This window comes from Colobus angolensis, unplaced genomic scaffold, assembly GCF_000951035.1.
Source record: "Colobus angolensis palliatus isolate OR3802 unplaced genomic scaffold, Cang.pa_1.0 Scaffold149, whole genome shotgun sequence".
Taxonomy (NCBI): Eukaryota; Metazoa; Chordata; class Mammalia; order Primates; family Cercopithecidae; genus Colobus; species Colobus angolensis.
Window position 1 is genome coordinate 2,593,470 of NW_012114588.1, and position 16,340 is coordinate 2,609,809.

General features: G+C 47.5%; 1 protein-coding gene and 1 pseudogene across 1 annotated transcript; one reads left to right on the top strand and one right to left on the bottom strand.

The window, feature by feature from the left end:
* Window positions 1–29: 29 nt before the first annotated feature.
* On the top strand, window positions 30–12,845 carry UBIAD1 (UbiA prenyltransferase domain containing 1). The gene is made up of 2 exons (XM_011935810.1): window positions 30–919; window positions 12,155–12,845. The coding sequence occupies exons 1-2, from the start codon at window positions 391–393 to the stop codon at window positions 12,640–12,642; spliced, it is 1,017 nt and encodes a 338-aa protein (XP_011791200.1). The 5' UTR covers window positions 30–390; the 3' UTR covers window positions 12,643–12,845.
* LOC105507358 lies at window positions 5,103–5,724 on the bottom strand (annotated as a pseudogene).
* Window positions 12,846–16,340: the final 3,495 nt, after the last annotated feature.

Below are 16,340 nucleotides of genomic sequence, written 5' to 3' on the forward strand. Positions count from 1 at the left end.
CCCGCTCCCTCCCGGCCTCCAGCCCACCCTTCTGTCCGGCACGCGTCGCCGGCACCTGTTTCCGGGCGCGCCTCCAGAGGCCGGCGCACAAGATGGCGGCCCTGGCGGCCTGAAGAGTCCGGCCGCGGCTCGGCCGTGGGCTCTAACGCGGGGCTGGGGGTCGGAGACAGGCTTCACCCAGGTGACAGGTAGTAGGGGCGGCGCCGCTGGACCTCTTGGGTGTAAGACCCGCTTGCTGCTGCCCCCGGACCTTGCCGCCACACCAGCCCTGTCCAGGGGCGGAACCGAAGGAAGGTCAGGCCCGGCTGCCCCGCCCCGTCCTTCCTCCTTCCCGGGCGGTCACTGTGCGTGGCTCACTTTTAGAGTTTACTACAGTCACGTGGAGCTTCTATGGCGGCCTCTCAGATCCTGGGGGAGAAGATTAACATCCTGTCGGGAGACACTGTCAAGGCTGGGGACAGGGAACCGCTGGGGAACGACTGTCCCGAGCAAGATAGGCTCCCCCAGCGCTCCTGGAGGCAGAAGTGCGCCTCCTACGTGTTGGCCCTGAGGCCCTGGAGCTTCAGTGCCTCACTCACACCGGTGGCTCTGGGCAGTGCCCTTGCTTACAGATCCCACGGTGTCCTGGATCCCAGGCTCTTGGTGGGTTGTGCCGTGGCTGTCCTGGCTGTGCACGGGGCCGGTAATTTGGTCAACACTTACTATGACTTTTCCAAAGGCATTGACCACAAAAAGAGCGATGACAGGACACTCGTGGACCGAATCTTGGAACCCCAGGATGTTGTCCGGTTCGGAGTCTTCCTCTACACGTTGGGCTGCGTCTGTGCCGCTTGCCTCTACTGCCTATCCCCTCTGAAACTGGAACACTTGGCTCTCATCTACTTTGGAGGCCTGTCTGGCTCCTTTCTCTACACAGGAGGTAAGACTTGGCCTGTCCTGTTCGCTGCAGGTCTTAGTGGCGTCCACTGGAAACCGCTGCTTTGTAGAGGAGTTACAGGGATGTCAAAGGTGCCTTTCTAAATTAGGCCACTTTAAGTCTATAATTGTGGGTCATGAGAATTTTTTGAAACAGTGATTTGAGAAGATCCTGGTTTGACTTATGGACGTAGGGCATGACTCAAAATTTTATATGGACATTTATTTTTATTTTTGTTTGTTTATTTATTTATTTTTTGAGACGGAGTCTCGCTCTGTTGCCCAGGCTGGAGTGCAGTGGCGCGGTCTTGGCTCACTGTAAGCTCCGCCTCCCAGGTTCACGCCATTCCCCTGCCTCAGCCTCCCGAGTAGCTGGGACTATAGGCGCCCACCATCACGCCCGGCTAATTTTTTGTATTTTTAGTAGAGATAGGGTTTCACCATGTTAGCCAAGATGGTCTCGATCTCCTGACCTCGTGATCTGCCCACCTCAGCCCTCCCAAAGTGCTGGGATTACAGGCATGAGCCACCGTGCCTGGCCTCACTCATACTTTATAATGCCACAGTTTCAAATATTAGTAGAATTAAATTTGAAGAGTTCAAAATGATACACATAATTACTTCTAGCTACTTTGCTAAGTGACTTCTTGCAAGAGGCTGATTAAGGTAGTGATGAGCAGGTGGGTAAGTCCTATATATTGAGTACCTATTATGTACCAGGCACTGTTCTGTGTGATCACAGCAGTCACAGATCCCTGCCCTCGTGAAACATATATTGTCGTGAGAAGAGACAGAAAGTAAAACTAGAAAATTATAGTTAGGGTGACCAACATCCTGGTTTGCTCAGAACTAAGGCAACAGGACTAAGTGGAATGTGCAACTTCTGGTGCTAAAACCAGGAAAGTTCCTGATAAGTCAGGTTGAATTGATCACCCTGATTATAGTATATGAAAGAAGATAAGTACTATGGGGAAAAAAAGTAGAGCAAAGAAGGGGACACAGATTACTATTTTAAGTAGTTTAATCAGGGTAGGCTTCATCAAAAAGGTAACATTTGGCTGAGTGCAGCAGCTCATGCCTGTATCCCAGCCCTTGGGGAGGCTGAAGTGAGAGGGTCACTTGAGGCCAGGAGTTGAAGACCACCTTGGGCAATGTAGACCCCTGTCTCTATAAAATATAAAATAAAAAATATTAGCTGGGCATGGTGGTGCTTGCCTATGGTCCCAGCTATTTTGGAGGCTGAGGTGGGAGTATCACTTGGGCCCAGGAGGTCAAGGCTGCAGTGAGCCCTGATCACACCACTGCACTCCAGCCTGGGCGACAGAGTGAGACTGTGCCTCAGAAAGGTAGTATTTGAGTTGAGTTAGATTGAAGGAGGTAAGAGATGAGGGAGTTGGCCAAGCAGATATCTGAGAGAGGAGTGTTTCAGGAAAAGGAACAGCAAGTGCCATAGGCCTTAAGGCAGGAACGTGTCCAAAGAGCTTATGGAGCAGCAAGGAGTCCAGTGTGTGAATGAAGGAGAGAGTAAAAGGAGGTAAAGTAAGAGAAGTACGTTTGGGGAGGGTAAGGAGGCACATGGATTGTATAGACCTTGTAGGCCACTGGTCTTGGCTCTGGAATGGAGGAGCCACAGCAGGACTTTGAGCAAGGGAGTGATGTGATATAATGTTTTCAAAGAATTGCTCTGGGTAAGGTATTGAGAATGGATCAAGGGTAGTGGGGTAAGTGTAGAGGCAGGAAGACCAAGTAGGAGGCTCTTGAGTAATCCAGGCAAGCGATGTTTGGTGGCTTGGATCTAGCGGGTGGTAGTGGAAGAGGTAAGTAGCCAGATTCTAAATATGCTTTGAAGGTCGACAGGGTTTGCTGATGGATTGGATGTGAGGTAAAGAGAAACAGAGGAATTAAGTGTAACTCAAAGGTTTTTTTTTTTTTTTTTATGACACATTCCACATTTTATTTACATTTTAGGACTAACTTTGGGCTGGGCGCTGTGCCTCACGCCTGTAATCTCAGCACTTTGGGAGGCCAAGGCAGGTGGATCACTTGAGATCAGGAGTTCCAGACCAGCCTGGCCAACATGGTGAAACCTCGTCTCTACTAACAATACACGGAGGATTGCTTGAGCCTGGTAGGCAGAGGTTGCAGTGAGCTGAGATCACGCCACTGTATTCCAGCCTGGGCAATAGAGCAAGACTCCATCTCAAAAAAAAAGAAAAGACTAACTTTAATTTCAACATTATATATCCATATACCTATCCCTTTTTTGTTGATGTCACTTAACCTTAAGTGCATAGTTTGTTTAAAAAAAGAGACTGTAAGCAAATATTTACCATGTCTGATACATGTAACACACATGAACAGCTTTTAACGGAAATTCATCAACTCCCCCCCAATATTTTTTATTATAATACAGGTATCAAAACAATCCTGAACATATTTTTCATACTACTAGTAGTCAGCACCCACACCACTTCAAAAATTAACACATTTGTGCTGGGTGTGGTAGCTTTTGCCTATAATCCCAGCACTTTGGGAGGCCGAGGCAGGTGGATCACCTGAGCTCAGGAGTTCGAGACCAGCCTGGCCAACATGGTGAAGCCCTACCTCTACTAAAAATACAAAAATAAGCCGGGCATGGTGGTACATGCCTGTAGTCCAGCTACTTGGGAGGCTGAGGCAAGAGAATCACCTGAACCTGGGAGGTTGTGGTGAGCCGAGATCTCATCACTGCACTCCAGCCTGGGCAACAGAGCGAGACTCCATCTCAAAAAACAAAACAAAACAAAACAAAACAAAAAAGCAAAAAACACATTTGTGACGGTGTTCATTGTACCTGCTACTTTTTTTTTTTTTTTTAATTTTATTTATTGAGACAGAGTCTTGATCTGTTGCCCAGGCTGAGGTATGGTGGTGTGATCTTGGCTCACCACAACCTCCGCCTCCCAGGTTCAAGTGATTCTCCTGCCTCAGCCTCCTGAGTAGCTGGCATTACAGGTGCCCGTCTGGCTAATTTTTGTGTTTTTAGTACAGACGTGGTTTTGCCATGTTGGCCAGGTTGGTCTCTAACTCCTTACCTCAAGTGATCCACCGTCCTTGGCCTCCCAAAGTGCTGGGATTACAGGCGTGAGCCACTATGCCTGGCAAATACCTGCTACTTTTTAAACAATTTCAACTGCAGCTCTCTTTCACTAAGTAAGATGGATAAAGCATACCATTTCTGTTTTCTTTCTTCTCGAGACGGATTTTTGCTCTTGCTGCCCAGGCTGCAGTGCAATGGCACAATCTCGGCTCACTGCCACCTCCACCTCCCGGGTTCAAGCATTTCTCCTGCCTCAGCCTCACAAGTAGCTGGGATTACAGGCATGGGCCACCACGCCCTACTAATTTTGTATTTTTAGTAGAGACAGGGTTTTTCCATGTTGGTTAGGCTGGTCTTGAACTCCTGACCTCAGATGATCCATCCCACCTTGGCCTCCCAAAGTGCTGGCATTACAGGTGTGAGCCACCTCACCCAGGCTCTGTTTTCTTTTTTCTTTCCTTTTTAGTTTGAGATGGGGGTCTTACTCTGTCACACAGGCTACAGTGCAGTGGTGCGATCTCAGCTTACTGCAACTTCTGCCTCCCGGGATCAAACGATTCTCCTGTCTCAGTCTCCTGAGTAGCTGGGACTACAGGTGCGTGCTACCACACCTGGTTAATTTTTGTATTTTTTGTATGGACGGACTTTCACCACGTTGGCCAGTCTGGTCTTGAACTCCTGGCCTCAAGTGATCTGCTCGCCTGAGCCTCCCAGAGTACTGGGATTACAGACATGAGCCACTGTGCTCAGCCCTGCTTTCTTTATTGAGATTTTTAGTCTTTAGAAACACGCATGCTTCCACTGCCATCTGACACTTCTTACCATGCTTTCATCTTGTAAACCTGAATTCTATTTCGAGTACTGCAAGTTTATGTTTAAATGACAGTACCTCAACAAGAGAAAAAAATTGAGTTGCATTTTTCCTACTGTTACCTGAAAACATAATGGGTGTACATATATTAAATATATTCTTACAAATATCCAGGTCATGTTTACCAGCTGGAGTTCTTTTGTTTAACGTGTGGGTATTTTGCATTGTGATATTTAATCAAGACATTAACACAAGTAGAAGGTTGTTTATATAAGACAAGTTTGAGATCCGCTAAAATTAATTGTTGTATGTTTGTCCTTCCAGTGGCTGTGGAAGCTTCATATTTTCTTTGGACATCATTAGACATCTTAACTCTTGAAGTACAACTTTAATGCTATATGAATTTTGTCATTTTGCTAATACTGGTATGCTGCGGTCATCCGCCATCCCACTGGAATTATTTATTCCATTCATATTAATTCTTGTTACAAATCTAACTGATTGGGGAGCTTCTGGGTATTTAGGTCCACTTTCTACTTTCAGGCTATATATATATATGTTTTTTTTTTTGAGACAGAGGCTCGCACTGTGGCCCATGTGGGAGCGCAATGACGTGATCTCGATTCACTACAGCCTCCACTTCCTGGGTTCATGTGATTCTCCTGTCTCAGCTTTCCAAGTAGCTGGGATTACAGGTGCATATCACCACGCCCGGCTAATTTTTTGTATTTTTAGTAGAAATGGGGTTTTACCATGTTGACCAGACTAGTCTTGAACTCCTGACCTCGTGATCTGCCCTCCTTGGCCTCCCAAAGTTCTGGGATTGTAGGTGTGAACTGCCATGCCAGGCCTATATTCTCTTTTCATAATTTGTCCTTGGTGGCCCAATAATCATGCCTGTCCACCTTGTAAATGTCATATCTTCATCATCTTCAAGGCCCCAGTTAATCATACCATTGCCTTTCAACAGCTGCATAAGCATAACTCAAAGGTTTTGACCTGAGAACTAGAAGGTACCATCTGGAGTGATGTCATTATGTGAGAAGGGCAAGGCTGGGGGTAGAACAAGTTTTGGGGGAAAAGCAAGAGATTGACTTCGTTGTTTTTTGTTTTGTTTTTTGTTTGTTTTGAGACAGAGTCTCACTCTGTCTCCCAGGCTGGAGTACAGTGGTGTGATCTTGGCTCACTGCAGTCTCCGCCTCCTGGGTTCAAGTGATTCTCAGCCTCCCAGGTAGCTGGGATTACAGGCGTGCGCCACCATGCCTGGCTAATTTTGTATTTGTAGTAGAGACAGGGTTTCACCATGTTGGCCAGACTGGTCTTGAACTCCTGACCTCAGGTGATCCACCTGCCTTGGCCTCCCAAATTGCTGGGATTACAGGCGTGAGCCACTGTCCCTGGCCAACTTTGGACATCTTAATGTCTTAAATCTCCTAACAAATATGTCAAATGGGTAGTTCAAGTTCAGGGAAGCCTGGGCTAGAGATTACATATTTGGGAGTCATTGGTCTATAGATGAAGTTGTAGGACTGGGTGAAGTCATCAAGGGAGGGAGTGTTGGCAGCAAAGTCAGTCCTGGTCTGAGCCCTGGGACACTCCCACATTAGAGGTGGGAGAAGAAAAGGCACAGGTAAAGGGTATGTGAGCAAGCATCCAGAGGAGTAAGAGGAAAACCATATGGCTGTGGTGGCCTGGCAGCCAATTGTAAAAAGTTCAGTGAAGAAATCAATGAGGTGCTGTAATAGAAAGTACAAGGTGGTGGTGAAGGGAAGAGGCTGTCTTTGTGAAACTGACATTTAAACTAGGGCTTGAAGACGGAAGGACAAGAAGCTGGCCATGGGGTGGAATTGGAGTCTGATTGCGATGCTAACTCCTCCAGGGCTGAAGGACCACCAAGTGCAAATGTAGTGGTGGGAGAGAGTGTGACATTGGCTAGGATCTACTGAAAGGTCTGTGTGAGCCAGAGTGGGTATGAGACACAGTTGGGGAGTTAGGCAGGGTCTCTGTCATGGCGATCTTAACAAGTCCTACTCCTCAGCCTCCAGGGCTCAGTCTTTGGACCTCTTTTCTCTATCTCCATGTACCCCCTTGGTGATTTTAGCTTATGGATTCAGATGCCATCTGTTAAGCTAGTGACTCTTAAACTCCAGACTCATATCCAGCTTCTTACTCAGCAACTTCTCCTGGAACTGTCTCACAGACGTCGCAAGCTTAACATGTCTGAGACCAAATTCCTGATGATCTTCCCAAGGAAACCTGCTTCACCCACAGCTTTTTCCTCATTTTGCTCAGTGGCAGCTTCATCCTAGTTCTTCAAGCCAAAAGCCATGGGCATCATCCTTGACTCTACGTCTCACATCCAATTCATCAGCAAATTCTGTTGACTCTCCTTTCAAAATGATTATAGGATGTGACCACTTCTTACCGTCTCCAGCCACCACTGTGATCATCTGTCCCTGGATTTTTGCAGCAGGCTCCCAGCTGGTCTCTTTACCTCTGTTCTGGTCCCGTTCAGGCTGTTCCCACTCAGCCACCAGAGTAATTCTGTTAAAATACAGGGCAGCCCTGTCAGTCCTGCTCAGAACTCTTCAGTGGCTCCCATCTCACTCAGTGTAAAGGCCAGGGTCTTTACAGTGACCCCCCAGGGTCCTACATTCTTTGCCCACACTTTGCCCTTGCCCCAGTTCTCTGACCCACCTTCCTCCTTTCTTCCTGCTTATCCTGGGCCGGCCACACTGCCCTCCTTTCTAGTCCAGGAGCATACCCGACCCCTCCTGCCCCTCCCTCAGGTCCTTTGTAGATGCAGCTTCCTCTGTTTGAAATGCTTTTCCTGCTTCTAACAGTGTGGTTCACTTTGTCACTTCCTTTACCTATTTGCCCAAATGTCAGCTCTCAGTGAGGCCTTGCTTTCTACCTTGCTTGAAATCACACACTTGCTCTCTGCCCCTACCTGATACTCCCCCTGCGGCTCTTCTGTGTGGTTAGTTTTCTTCATAGCACATGTTACCTTCTAACGTGCCATATAAAGTACTTAATTTGTTAATTATCTTCCCCCTTAGACTGCGAGCTCCCTCCCTGCGTCAGGGATTTCTGTCTCTGGTCTTAGCTGAACCCTTAGCACCCAGAGCCTGGCATGTAATATTACCTAGTAAATACTCATCCAGTGAACAAATGGGGAGGTATTGAAATATATTGAGCAGAGTAGTGACATTATCTGGTTTAGGATTTTTTTAAACATTGACTTTTATTGACATATAATTGACACACAGTGAAATACACAGATTTTTAGTGTTAACAGCTTGATGAATTTTGACAAACGTATACAGTTGCATAACCCACACCCCGTCATCATCCAGAACACTTCCACGACCCCCGAAAGCTTCCTAGTGCTTCTTGCCTGTCAGTCCCACACTCCCTGCTCCCATCCAGAGGCAGGGAAAGAATCACTGTTCTGATTTCTCTCACATAGATTAGTTTTCCCTGGTCATACAAATGGAACCATTCAGTATGAACTATCTATGTATGTATGTGTATTTATTTCAGTCTGAGCTCTCGTCTGGTTTCTTTTGCTTAGTGTGATGTTTTTGAGATTCATTGCATTGTTGTGAGTATCAGTAGTCCCTTTTTTTGCTGAGTAGCGTTCCGTTGTAACATACCACAACTTCTTTATCCATTCTCCTGTTCAGGGACATTTGGGTTGCTTCCATATTTTGGCTATTATGACTGAACATTCATGTTCAAGTCTTTTTGTGGATATTTGTTTTCATTTTTCTTGGGTAAATGCCCAGGAGTGGAATTGCTGGGTCACAGGGCAGATGATGTTTAATTTTATGAGAAACTGCCAAACTGTTTTCTGAAGTGGTTGTACTTCTTTACACTCCCACCAGCAAGAGTTCCAGTTGCTCTGTATCTTGCCAACTTTTTGATTTATGTTTTAACAGATTCATTCTGGCTGCCATGTGGAGAGCTGGCCCAGTATTTCACTATGTAAGCTCATTCAGAAAATGGGGTTGGGAGAGGAGGAATGCCTAAAAGGAAATTCCCAGATGGGCCACGTCTCTGAATCAGGTAGAGCACATGAGCCTTGGGCCATGTATCAAATGCTAGGAAACGGCTTTCTCCCCAAGGGCTCTACTGTTTTCTTGTGTCAGATAACCAGATCTTTTTCCTCCCCAGAGTGGGCTGCTCTTGGTTTTGGGGTGGGGACAGAGACCTCTGCTCAACCTTGCTTACATCATCCTTTTTTTTTTTTTTTAAGACAGAGTTTAGCTCTTGTTGACCAGACTGGAGTGCAATGGTGTGATCGCAACCTTTGCCTCCTGGGTTCAAGCGATTCTACTGCCTCAGCCTCCCGTGTAGCTGGGATTACAGGTGTGCACCACCATGCCCAGCTAATTTTTTTGGATTTTGAGTAGAGATGGGGTTTCTCCATGTTGGTCAGGCTGGTCTCGACCTCCCGACCTCAGGTAATCTGCCCGCCGTGGCCTCCCAAAGTGCTGGAATTACAAGCGTGAGCCACTATGCCCGGCCTTTTTTTTTTTTCTTGAGATGGAGTTTTGCTCTTGTTGCGCAGGCTGGAGTGCAGTGGCGCGATCTCAGCTTACTGCAAACTCTGCCTCCAGGGTTCAAGCGATTCTTCTGCCTCAGCCTCCCGAGTAGCTGGGATTACAGGTATGCGTCACCACACCTGACTAATATTTTGTATTTTTAGTGGAGATGGGGTTTCTCCATGTTGGTCAGGCTGGTCTCGAATTCCCGATCTCAGGTGGTCCACCTGCCTCGGCCTCCCAAAGTGCTGGGATTACAGGCGTGAGCCGCCATGCCTGACCGCTTACATTGCTTTTTGCCAAGTGATCTAAGGAGGTGTTCTTGGAGAATCCAGCCAAAGGTCAAGGCTGCAGTGCTGTTGCATTTTCTTTCATAGCCAGACCCATGGAGTCTCTTGGGGAGCTGAGGAAACAAGCACAACAAGAGTGGGCAGCTATAGAGGAACTGGCTAGGTCTGTGCTGGGAGTATTCCTGCCCAGCATCTTCTTTGGGCGGGTGTAGTCCCCTAAATGTGTGAGATATTGCAAGAGACATCAATTTACTAATTCTGAACTGGAGCCCGTTCTGTGCTTGAGGGAACTTCCTCCTGGAGGGCATGTCCTCATACAACCAAATTATTTGTGAAAACATGGCTTGGTATAAAAATCATCTAAATAGAAGGAAAAAAAAATTTGTCTTGAGGGTGCAGAATTAACTTGCCAAGTGTTGGAGAGTGTCAGTGGCCATGCCTTAATGCCCTTCCCTGGGGACACTTTGTTCTAAAGAACTAAGGGTGTGTATTTAGCACCAAGGAACCCCAGCCGCTGATGTGAAGGTGAACTTGGGCTGGATCTTGTTCCTTAGCTCCCATGGCTTTTGAGCCTCAAAGACCATTGTTATCTGTCATTTTATTTTATTTTGATTCCTGTGGGTAGTGGGGACATCTGTCATTTTAGACTGGTTAAAATGCCTAACCAGAGGTTTATTTTCTGATCCTGAGTCCACATCTTGTAACTCGCTTGGAACTTGAGTTTTATAAACTTCTGTAGCAATCAGGGTGTGGGTCACCTCCCTCAGCTTCACCCATTCCATGCTGCTTTACCTGTTTCAGTCTGAGTGGGAGGTGGTTTTTTCCTCACCTTGGTCCCAAATTCCAGGTGCTTGTTACTGTAGCTCTGTGTTTAGTTCAGCCCTTCTGCCAAGTATTGGGGAGTGAGCTGTAACCAAGCCAGACACATGTCCTGCCCTCATGGAACTTACTGTTTAGTGAGAAAGGTGGAGGTTAATTAGAAGCATGATGAAGTTTTTGAATATGGCAGGCAGATTACCATGGGAGCATATTGCAAGGGGATCAAATGTGGCTTAGGGGTGAGGGGAGGTGGTCCTGGGGAATGGTCTTTAAAGTCTTAAAGGGTGAGTAGAGTTAGCCAGACCAAGGGAGGGGTGTCTGAAGGCTCTGATGGATTAGAAGAAGTCTGTGTGAAGAGGGGAGGAGAGCTGAAGGTGACGCAGGAGAGGTAGGGCGGGGCCACAGGTGAGCCAGGTTAAAGATCTGGAACTTTTATCCCCCGGGTAAGTGGTTGATAAGGGTTTCAGTGTATGTTGGGGGAGGGAGTGGTCAGATTCCTTTTTTATCTGTTTGTTTATTTACTTATTTTTTTTGAGACAGAGTCTCCCTCTGTCTGCCAGGCTGGAGTGCAGTAACATGATCTTGGTTTGCTGCAACCTCTGCCTCCCAGGCTCAAGCATTTCCCCTGCCTCAGCCTCCTGAGTAGCTGGGATTACAGGTGTGTGCCACCACGCTTGGCTAATTTTTGTATTTTTAGTAGAGATGGGGTTTTACCGTGTTGGCCAGGCTGATCTCAAAGTCCTGACCTCAGGTGATCCGCCTGCCTTAGCCTCACAGAGTGCTGGGATTACAGGTGTGAGCCACTGCACCGGCCAGATTCCTATTTTTAAATGTTCACTCCAACTCCTTTTTAGAGATTAGATTAGGGATGGAGAGGGGGAGGGGTTATGAGATTGGAAGCTGGTAGACCAATTTGGAGGATGTTGCAGTATCCCAGGCATAAGATGACCATGAGGTAGATTTGGGAATGGGGTGAGGGAGATGGAGTGTGGCCCCGGGGATGGAGAGAATGGGTAGTTTTGAAGGAAGTGGGTTAGACAGTCTTTGAAGTAGATGAGCAGGACAGAAGCAGGAGGTAGGGGTGGTTTAGTTTCAACCTCATGGGAGACAGAGGAGGGAAGCAGCATTATGACTCTGTCCTCGCTGTTTTACTTGTTGCAGGGGTGCCCGTTTAGGGACCCTGAAATTTCACTGAGATTCACTGGGGGTTTTTAAAACCAGAAGATGCCTTGAGATTGTAGGGGAAGGAGGTGGAAAAGTAGAAGGCTGGGGTGGCTGTTCTGTGAGGGATTGATCTCACGGTGTCTTGCAGGGGTTGGTGAAGGGTGAAAGACAGCAAAGAACTGGATTCTAAGACCTTTGGATCTTTCCTGGGCTCTCCCATTGAACTGAGTGTAGTGGGTGCCCAGTGTGCTATGTTGCAGAGCTCTGTTGTGGGACAATAGGAAGGGAAACTTGGGTATGAACCTGAGAAGAGGGACTTGAGGCCTCATTGGGCATTCTCTCTGCACCTGTGTCATTGGAGAAGAAATCAGAATTTGCTCTGTGGGGTTAAGGGACGAAATGAGTGCCTACCTGTACAGTCTAAGGATTTACCATTTTCAGCCAGAAGTGGCCTGCCTCTTCACTGGTGAACAGTCCCTAAATTTCAAGCCTTGGTCTCACACCAACTCTCTGGATTTTCTGGCCGCAGGAATTGGATTCAAATACGTGGCTCTGGGAGACCTCATCATCCTCATCACTTTTGGCCCACTGGCTGTGATGTTCGCCTACGCCATCCAGGTGGGGTCCCTGGCCATCTTCCCACTGGTCTATGCCATCCCCCTTGCCCTTAGCACCGAGGCCATTCTCCATTCCAACAACACCAGGGACATGGAGTCCGACCGGGAGGCTGGCATCGTCACCCTGGCCATCCTCATCGGCCCCACGTTCTCCTATATTCTCTACAACACGCTGCTCTTCCTGCCCTACCTGGTCTTCAGCATCCTGGCCACACACTGCACCATCAGCCTGGCGCTCCCCCTGCTCACCATTCCCATGGCCTTCTCCCTTGAGAGACAGTTCCGAAGCCAGGCCTTCAACAAACTGCCCCAGAGGACTGCCAAGCTCAACCTCCTGCTGGGACTTTTCTACGTCTTTGGCATCATTCTGGCACCAGCAGGCAGTCTGCCCAAACTTTAAGGGGGCAAGTAGCTCCCGCCACGACATGTCTCCTTTTCTTAGAATATATTAAAGTCAGAGTCTCTGAGGAAGGAATGTGATTTGGCAGTCAGGGTACTAAGCATGGGTGGGAACTCCTGCCTTTTAAAAATTGTTTTTGTGTTCTTAATATGTTGTTTCTCTCTCTCTTTTTTTTTTTCTTCATTTTATGGGGAATTTAAAAACCATTCTTGTATCAGAAGGTGAATTGGGCGCACGGTCCTTGTTTTATTAATAATTTCCACTAGAGGGTGTTCTCAGGTCACTTTGCAGTGAGGTGGACTTAGTTCCTCCTTGTTCTGTACAAAATGTCCCCAGACTTTGTAAAGGAGCTGCTCAGTTTGGAAAAAGAACCTAACTGGGCAGAGTGTCGTCCTGCTTTCTTGGTCTTGTAGGATGTGCTATGATTGGTGCCAGGCCTCACTAACACAGGGGCTACCTGTCTATTACTCTCAGCACCTGTGTCCTGAGTTATGCTGCCTGAGAGAGAGTCCCTCATTAACAGCCTGTGTGACTGTCAGCTTTTTGCCTAAATTGTGATTCAGATGCTTTTGTTCCTCTCTCCTTTCACTTACTGCCACAGTTGAGGAAAAGTGTCAGATTACCCTGCAGCAAGACATGCCAAGGACTGGGAGGGGAAAAAAAACCACCCTGGAGGCAACTGAGAAAATCACTGCCTTTGGATAGAAATCAGTAGGGTGGCTGGCTGTCTTCCCTTTGTTGAATCTACTAGAGTGATGGGAAGGACTCCCAGCCCTTTCAGTAACTCTCAGGAGCCCTGAAACGGTAGAGGCACTGCCGTCCTTGTGGGATACTCAAAGCCCACAGGGCTTTTCCCTCCCGATTGCATCTTCTGATGCTCCCCATGCCCACCCCCCACCTCTCCACCTCTATGGTGTTCCCATTTGTGTGTTTCCCATCTGTGGAACCAGACTGTTTGAGCAACAGCTTAGCAGCGAGTCAGGGACAGCTGCCACTTTCCACAGAGCCACAGGATGGGCAGAGCAGGGACCCAGTGAATGAATAGCCAGTGGACAAACGGTCTTGAGCTCTGTTCAGCCAGAGTGATCAGCCCCGCCAGTGAAGGGGCTGTGTCTTCATCCTGGAAGACAGATGTGCAGTATTGACCCTACATCTCCCCAGGGCTTTGTGGATAGTTGAGGGCTTCAGTGAGGTCACACTCAGAATGGGGCAATTCCAGCATTTATCCTGGCTGCGTTTCATTGCATTGTCTGTGAAGTGTAATTTCTGGGCCAGAATTGCTCAATTGCATTTGATCCAGGACTAAAATAGATTGGAAACGGTCATCATTGTTTTCTGTTGTGATTATAGCCATTCTAGTAGGTATTTAAGGTCATGGCCTGCAGAAAATGGTGTAAGAACTAGTTCTTAATCTTTCAGATCAAGCTAATTATGATATGGAACCTTGAGTTCAAATTGATTGGTTTACTTGGAAAAAAAAAAAACATGTTTGAAAATTGCAAAAGTTCCTCTAAAGTTAAATCAAAGGTGGTTTGTCTAGCAGAGAGCCAGAATCTTCTAATAGTGGGCAGAGCCCAGAGACAAGGGGAAGAAGGATGACCTTCTCAACCCTGTCCTTCCCAGCACCATTTTTGTTTCACACCAGGCTTGTGGCATTTTGGTGCTCACAGGGGTTTTGCCTTCTGACCTCTTTTGGAGTAGGCCATTCTCATGCAGGGCTCACCCTGAGGCTAGAGGACCAAGGACTCCTGTGTCCACCTACCACATATGCCGTGGTGGTCACTCCTGTCGGGGCTGTCAGTTCTGTACTGTGCCCTGGTGCGGATTTTAATGCATTTTTTTTTTTTTTTTTTTTGAGACGGAGTCTCGCTCTGCCGCCCAGACTGGAGTGCAGTGGCCGGATTTCAGCTCACTGCAAGCTCTGCCTCCTGGGTTTAGGCCATTCTCCTGCCTCAGCCTCCCGAGTAGCTGGGACTACAGGCGCCCGCCACGTCGTCCGGCTAGTTTTTTGTATTTTTAGTAGAGACGGGGTTTTACCATGTTAGCCAGGATGGTCTCGATCTCCTGACCTCGTGATCCGCCCGTCTCGGCCTCCCAAAGTGCTGGGATTACAGGCTTGAGGCACCGCGCCCGGCCTTCATATTTTTATATATAAATGTTCCCAAAGGCCAAATTTGGTGCCAGGTTTTATATGCAGGTCACTATAATTTGTATTATGTTCCCTGAGTCAATTAAGGTTTTCTTTAGACTTCTTAATTAAAAAAGAAAGAAAATGTTCACCAGTGGTCTGGCTTCTAGTTTGTGCTTTCCTCATACTTACTGTGTGATTGTGAACTCTGATTTGTAAATCTCAGGGAGACCACGGCAATGACGTTGGACATTCAGGCTGTGTGGAGGGGCACCTGGTCTTTGGTGATGGGTTTGGGTAGGGTTTGACCAGATTCGATGGGCCTTTAGAAAAGGCAGCAGGGACTGGGCATGGTGGCTCACGCCTGTAATCACAGCAATTTGTGAGGCCAAGGTGAGAGGATTGCTTGAGTCCAGGAGTTTGAGACCAGCCTAAGTAACATAATAAGACCCCATCTCTACGAAAAAATTTTAAAAAGTTAGCTGGGCATGGTGGTGCATGCCTGTAGTCTCAGCTACTCAGGAGGCTGAAGTGGAAGGATCACTTGAGCCTGGCAGGTCGAGGCTGCAGTGAGCTATCATCATGCCACTGCACACCTGCCTGGGCAATAGGGCGAGACTCTGTCTCAAACAAACAAAAAAAGCATTGAGGGCGGCATGTAGCTACAGTGGATTTGCCAAGAGCCAGTCAGGCCAGATTAACCTCGTTTCATTTTTCTTTTTCTTGATAGGGTCATTGTGCTGATAGATGGAGAACGTGAGGTAGATTGAGTACATGTGGGTTTCAGCTAGGCATTGGACAATATATCCTATGAACAAGCCAGAGATATGTGGGATGGATAACAGTGGAGTTAGATAAATTCCTGAGAGACTGAACAGGCGGTGGGAGTAAGCTAACTGATCAGCACGTCAGTGTCAGCTGGGAAGGAGTCCTTAGCAGTCGGAGCCCTGCCCTCTGCCCTTTGCTCAGCTGGGTTCAACACCTGTTATTAATGACTCGGATGAGGCAGCCAAAATGAAAGGTTTCGTGAACCTTGGAGGAAGAGCTTACAAAATGACTGACAATTAGGAGCCTCATAAATCAAAAGGCTGCTTTGATGGGTCAAAAGAAAAACGTAGTGTGAATAAATACAAAGCGATACACTGGGGTCCCAAAATGAACAGCATACACATCAGAGAGGGGGAGAGCCATGGTGTGACAGCCATGGAGATATGGAGGGATGAGTTTTCTCAGTGACTCTGGAATCTGACATCACTTGTCTTTGTTTATATATTCATTTTTTTGAGACCAAGTCTCAGTGTCGCCCAGGCTAGAATGGAGTGGCGCGATCTTGGCTCACTGGAATCTCTGCCTCCCGGATTCAAAGCCATTCTCCTGCCTCAGTCTCCCCAGTACCTGGGATTACAGGCACACACCACCACACCTAGCTAATTTTTGTATATACATATTTTATACATATCTCACTCTGTCGCCCGGGCTAGAGTGCAGTGGCACAATCTCGGCTCACTGCAACCTCTGCCTCCTGGGTTCAAGCGATTCTCCTGCCTTAGCCTCCTGAGTAGCTGGGATT